Below are 6,373 nucleotides of genomic sequence, written 5' to 3' on the forward strand. Positions count from 1 at the left end.
TTCTTGATTCTATATAGGCGTTGTAGATGAGTTCTTCTGAAGCCCTCCTTCGGTATTTACATAAAGATCCAGGATTATTTGGTCACCCTCGTATCCGCTCGTCAAATCCTTCAAGCCTCTCAACATAATTCGGAACGCAGTCTGCGACGCCGTTGCCAAATCGATGCCTCCACTCCGCCCTGCCATCTCTCTAATGAACAAAATTTCCATCAATATAGGGAGCTTCGCGAACTCGATGGAACACCGCAAACACATCGAAGATGAGCTGGAGGAGCTAGGACACCTACACATTAGCATACCCGGCTTCTTTAGCGCGTCCTCTGGGGATGTGTCAGATTGGAGATGGGTGGTACAGGCCGTGTTCGACAAGTATTAGGAAGGAGACAGCCCTCTCTATTACTAACCCAACGGCGGCAGCCTCTGCGAGGCACCAGGGCTGATCTCATAGTGAACATTGGATGGCCCGATCGCCGGCGTGAACTCAAAGTGTTGATGGCCACATATGCTCGTACCTGGAGAGCTCAAGAGCGATCCGTCAGCCTGCAAGGCGTCGAAGGCTTGGCTCAACCTAGGCCAATACACGAGAGAGGTGCTCACCGCGCAAGACAGCCGCCGCTTCGCTCTTGGCTTTATCCTCTGTGGATCTCTGATGTGGCTATAGCCATTCGACCGTCTCGGGGGCATCACCTCTAAGCAATTCGACATTCACAAGGATAGGCTGCAGTTCGTGTCTGTAGTGCTCGGGTTTCTCTGCCTGAACGAGGAGCAGTTAGGATTTGACCCAATGATCATTACCATTGACGACAAGCGGTATATTGAGATTAGCGGGAAAGTAGCAAAGAGCGCGCGATGAGGAGGGCGAGTTACTGCGCGAGGCAACCGAGATGGACGTAGTTAATAGGGCGAGATACTATCACCATGAGACGGTTCGTGCGGGTACGCAGGACGACGCCATCGGCGGGAACGTGCGACAAGGTCTTGATACAACGAAAGCGACAAACTACAGGCAACGAAACATAATATCATACCCAAGCACAGTTCTCTCACTCTTAAGAAAAGATCGAATCAGCAGCGCCGCTGGACGGAAGCGATCCTCGAGTTGTACGAACACGTCTTTACCACCTAGCAAGCGAACCTATTCGAGCTCTCCTGTAAAGGGAGGAAGGGCAATAGTGGATCGAGCGCACCGCCGCGTTATTGTCCGAGACTATAGGAAGCCTATATGTATGGCGAATTCTAGGACTAGCCTTTTGGCTACGCTAGAAGGCTGTATCACAGGATACGAGTCGCTGTATATATGGGTCAGCATGCTGCAATGCGATATCTCTCCGAACAACCTTATGGTGAATGAGGATAAGGGCAACCCCTCCTGGCACGCCTTCTTAATCAATCTAGACCTTGCTATCAGTTGAACCAAAAGCTTTACATATTGTTCGCAAAAGAATGGTAATAGTTAGAAAGACCTAGAATGCTTCGCTTGCGATGAAATCGACAACCACTGCCCACTGAGCAGCGAAGAAAGTCCCCCAGATTTCAAGTAAGTTTTAGATGATTGAAGGATGTTACTCTATGCTGCACAATCCGAACATAAATCCGAGCTACTAGACTAATTAACATGGGCATAACTCTACGAGCGTTTCTTCAATGTGTAGTAGCGCAATTTTACCGCACCCGCCGACCGGTCAGGGAAGCGTTGACATACCTCTTCCCACTCCATGCCCTGTTTATCCTTTAATGAGAGTAAAAGTACTTCTTCTGACTCTAGCCATCGCTTGTGCGTCCGTTGGCTGTGTCCTCTCGTATTCTCGTCTCCATTCTCATCCTCTTCGTCATAGCCATCGTTTGAGCGGTCCGTTCCATGACTAGCAACGTCATCATGGGCACTGCTCATCCAATTCGCCTTGAATCCTCCGCGATCCCAGGGGTCTGCAGCACTGCCGTTACACTGGTATCCTAGCAGCACCCATGAATTTGGTGATAGCTGGGTCATGCGGATAACTTTGCCTTGTTCGCCGAGGACCTTGTGACCGAGTGCTACTAGATCGAGAAAACGACTCGGGTTACAATGGCGCAATATTGCTGACACGACTGAAGAGTCATTTGGAATAGCGTAAAGTGTTAGATCAGTGATCTGACAAGACATGCTAAATCCAGATTTGTAATCGACATTGATATTATCTTCAGCCGTCGCGCCTGAAGAATTCGACACTGGGAAACAAGCTTGTGACCCTGCATTGATATCGAGTCGTTCCGATATTGAATCTTGTTGTGGTTGGCTTAACTCTCCTTGTTGCGCTGGCCTCGTAGGTACTGCATTGTAGTCCAATTTTCTAAGAGCAGTGTTGGATGGCCTGCGTCGTATCTCAGGCGTCCAAACCCTGTGCCTGCGCGGTTGAGATCTCAATAGAGGCATGTCGCACGCCTCACTATGGCTGGATTTCTCTCCATAGATTTCCCCAGTCTTGCTACAACTGCCTTGTCCACTTACCCCACGCCTGCTGGATTCTCGGTTGACATTTTCTCCTAACTCTAGTTCTTTAGGAAGAATTATGTATTCTTGTGCTTGTAGTCGCTCTTTGATTGCTCCCTGGACATAAGTGCCGTCGCGGTGTTGTTCATCGCAGAGATCAGTCAGAGGGAGGGTTAGACTAATGGTACGATCTTCTTCATGGCCAGCACATGGAGGACTATCAATATAGCTGTCACTAGTACTAATACAGGAAGTTTGGTCGCAAACATGCAGCAGTGTTGGTTCAGGCATATTTGTAGGCTCGATTATGGGGCTCGGTGCCTGTCGCTCAGCCATCCTTTGCCGCTTCGATGGGTGAGGATTATCAAGCTCTGGATCCGGCACAACGTCCGGCACTGCTTCCAGGATTGTTATTGTGTCATCAGCAACCGAAGATTGATGCGATCGTTTTTGGCTTTTTGACGATTCATTCACCACACTAGGGATGCTGGAGGGCATTTCTTCCTCTACTGTGAGTCCTTCTTTGACTGTGTCAACACGGCTCCCTGTACAAATCAGATTATTCAACTCACCATGATAAGTATCTTCAACATACTCTGTAGAGAAAGCGTACTCTACAGCTGTATGGAGATCACCGCGCTGTTTGGCGTGGTCCATACAATTGGCAGTGGTAAGATACTGGCTTTTATCCTGAGCATTGGGAGAACCGTTGTGATTATTGCCAATCGCGGCACTTTCGGTAATCGAATGTAAGTCTATCCGGCATTAATGGAATCAGCACCACAATCAATTTGAGTACTTGCCTCGACCGTCCCCATGAAACGACTCATTCAAGTCTAACCCCAATGTTGCGTGGTCCATAACTTCCTCATCGCACAACTCACGGTGAAGCTGATAGTGACTATCGCCCATTGAAAACCCATGGGTGCCTATTCTATGGTTTACTCCAAACAGGTCGCACTTTTCTGAGTCCATGCCGTCAACATCTTCCACATGGCCTGTTGTCTGTACCTGGAGTGTCTGTTGAGGGACGGCGGGAAGGTTGCTTTCGTTTTCTAGATATGACTCAGTCCGCATTGATTCGCTTGCACGACTAGGGAGCAAGCATTACCTTAGACCAGCAATCCTAAAGATTGAGTCGTTACTTCTCCATGATTTCTATAATCATTCTTTACGGTCTTCTTAGCCCTAGGCTTAGATTGCGTATGCTTGAGCAACGTAGGGTTGTAATGTCTGAACTTAGATGAAGTCTTCTGAGGAACTGAAGTAAAAGTAGCCATGATGGGATCTTAATAGAATCTGATTGACTCTGGCCGAAAAACAGTGTAGTACCTGAGGGTTTAAGTAGAAAACTACTTGGTAAGCTAGAGAACTCTCTAAGTGAGCAAACATCTAGCTCAGAACGCTAAATCGATTGCAGTAGGCTATTCTCGGTGTCCCCGGCGCGATCTTCTCCATTTAACGCTGTCTTACTCTTGACTCTACTGCTACTGCGAAAGCCTCCAAGGGTTTGTATGAGTCTATAAGCGGGTCCGTTCCTAGAAGAACCAATCACACTAGAGGGAGTGGTCGTGATATCTATTTGACCGAAGGAGTGCGAGTGACGACGCCGGGAACCAGAACTGAGACACGAGCATGAAGGCTATCCATTGGATGGCGCTCTACCTTCCGCCAAAACGGTGGCGGAAACGGCTGTACTCATTCCTCGTAGTCCATGCTAACTCGAATACCAACGCCGAGCTATTGACTGCAGGCGTCTATGCAAACGCTCCCTGCTGGTCACACTGCAGCGTTACAAAGGAGAGAAAAATCGTTTGACCGCGTCATCGCTAATAAATCTAGCTCTTGCAGACCGCAGATAACTAAGCTCAGATTGGCCAGCGTGTTGTGTAGAAGGACCGAAAGTTGAAGGAGGCAATGTTGGGTGGCCAGAGCTGAGACATGAGTGCCATTGACCGGAAACTGTGTCTTTCTAGCCAGAGCAGGATGCGGTCAGGGTTCTACTCGTCTCTCACTTGCTACGCCAACGGCGATGCCGAGCCGCCAGCGGGCTGTCTTCTGACCTCTGCCCCTTGCTTGTCGCACTACAACAATGCAACACTACAGGCATTACGGACGTGTTATGCGTGGCGAAGTAATATGGATCCCTGAGCGCAATACTAGCGTCATATGCGAGTGAGAAATCATATCCAAGAAGGAGAGAGCCCGCTCGGGCATGACGCGTCCTAACGAGGCAAATTGGATGGTACGCTCCACCGAAGGAGCAAGGTGTGGGAGGCAGAGTAGCCAGAGCTGAGATTACGGCATGGAATCTCATGCAGACTGCCTTAATCAAGCTATGCGTGAGGCAGTGCGTTGCAGAAGCACTGATGCTTCAGTGATCCGGAGAAAAAGGAGAAAGCGAATAGGTTAATCAATCAGCTGCGTAAGTGACTGAACCTGGCGAGGGGCGAACGCCCCTCCTTCAACCGTGGATGTGCTCCAGATGAAGCCAGTGCATAGTGTACGATAGATATTCTGCTTGTATGTTCGTTGCTATTACTGTGTGTTGCATTGCGGCGAGAAGTTCAGAGATGCGTGAATTGTCGGAGCCCAGCCTGTGCAAAGACTGGGGTAACCAGATTCCATCAGGGCCGAAGAATTCTGAGAGAGGCGGGCAATTGAGAGATAAAGGGGCACTAGAGCAAGGCGGCCTGATTCTTCCAAGCTGGCAGCCGGGTGTGAGAAGATTGCCGCTTGAAGGATGGTTCAGCCGTATGGGGAAGGGGCGGCGACTGGGTGTAGAGGAGGGCTTGTGGATAGAGATGATGAGAGTAGAGAGTATTGGACTAAGAAGGGGACAGACAATGACGTTGGAAGAAGGCTTTTTATGACAGACGTTGGAGGTTAGTTCCCTATCTAAGCGTAGTGCAGGAGCCGTACACGAGGCACGGATTACCACAATAGGGTGCATCAATTTCCTGATGCAGGCTTGCCGTCTGATTGTTTACTTATTAAATAAATATAATAGTAAGATACCCTCTATATTCTAAGGCTAGTCGTAATAGTATCTTATCCTTCGTTCCTTTATTATTAATATCTATTAAAAAGTTCTCTATATAAGGTTATATCTAGCTTACTACTTTTCTCTTTATATAAGTATTAGCTATAAGTATCTTTTCTTTATTATTTAGTATATTATTATAACTATAGTATAACTTAATATTAGTAAGAAACGTTTATAACCCTTTACGGTTACTATTGTATTTATCTAGGGTTACTATCTTAGGTTTCTTAATAGGCTTTTTATTTAGTGTAGCTATTAGCTAACTTATAAGCTAATTAATTATTACTTATATCTTAGCTATCTACTATATATAGATTATAGCCTAGTGCTTAAGATTCTATAACTTTTATAAGTTATATACGTTATTATCTACCTCGTTATTACTTAAAGTTAGTATCTTATTATTAATTACTAGAGTAGGTACTAGTTTAGGACTCTAGACTAGTTTACTAGTACCTACCTATAACTAAGCCTAGTTATAAGATATCCTTAAATCTTAATTAGGCGTCCTAATATTAATCTTTCTAAGTCTACTAAATTTATAGGTAGTTAAAGTATTATATAGAGTTTAGGACTATACTACTCTAGTTAGGTCCACTAATATAGCTAATAAGCCTTATATTAGTATTCTATAAAGTTTATCTAGTAAGATAGTAAAGTAGAGTACTTAGATAGAAAAGTAATAAAAAGTTAGATAACTTAATCTATATCGCTATAGACTAATAGGTAATAATCTTATTAAGTAAAGATACTAGTAAGAAAGTATAATTTAAGTTAACTATAATAAGAGTAAATAATAAAATCTATCTATCCTTATATCCTTCTTACTTTAGTCCTAGTATCTAGCTAAGCCGCTA

General features: G+C 45.8%; 3 protein-coding genes across 3 annotated transcripts; 2 read left to right on the top strand and 1 right to left on the bottom strand.

Moving 5' to 3' along the window:
* Positions 1-193: 193 nt before the first annotated feature.
* On the top strand, positions 194-853 carry PSV08DRAFT_349858 (uncharacterized protein; the record flags this gene model as incomplete). Its single annotated transcript, XM_014217487.1, has 3 exons — positions 194-349; positions 418-534; positions 662-853. The coding sequence occupies 3 exons, from the start codon at positions 194-196 to the stop codon at positions 851-853; spliced, it is 465 nt and encodes a 154-aa protein (XP_014072962.1).
* On the top strand, positions 737-1,463 carry PSV08DRAFT_284892 (uncharacterized protein; the record flags this gene model as incomplete). The annotated part of the gene is made up of 1 exon (XM_014217475.1): positions 737-1,463. A coding segment is annotated over exon 1 (467 nt), but the record flags the coding sequence as incomplete, so codon positions are not given.
* A 164-nt stretch (positions 1,464-1,627) lies between these two features.
* Positions 1,628-3,750, bottom strand: PSV08DRAFT_175076 (uncharacterized protein; the record flags this gene model as incomplete). Its single annotated transcript, XM_014217504.1, has 4 exons — positions 1,628-2,991; positions 3,043-3,225; positions 3,280-3,535; positions 3,589-3,750. 4 exons carry the CDS (start codon positions 3,748-3,750, stop codon positions 1,628-1,630), a joined length of 1,965 nt encoding a protein of 654 aa, XP_014072979.1.
* Between the last annotated feature and the right edge of the window lie 2,623 nt (positions 3,751-6,373).

This window comes from Bipolaris maydis (genome assembly GCF_028858645.1).
Source record: "Bipolaris maydis strain C4 unplaced genomic scaffold PSV08scaffold_4, whole genome shotgun sequence".
NCBI classification, from domain to species: Eukaryota; Fungi; Ascomycota; class Dothideomycetes; order Pleosporales; family Pleosporaceae; genus Bipolaris; species Bipolaris maydis.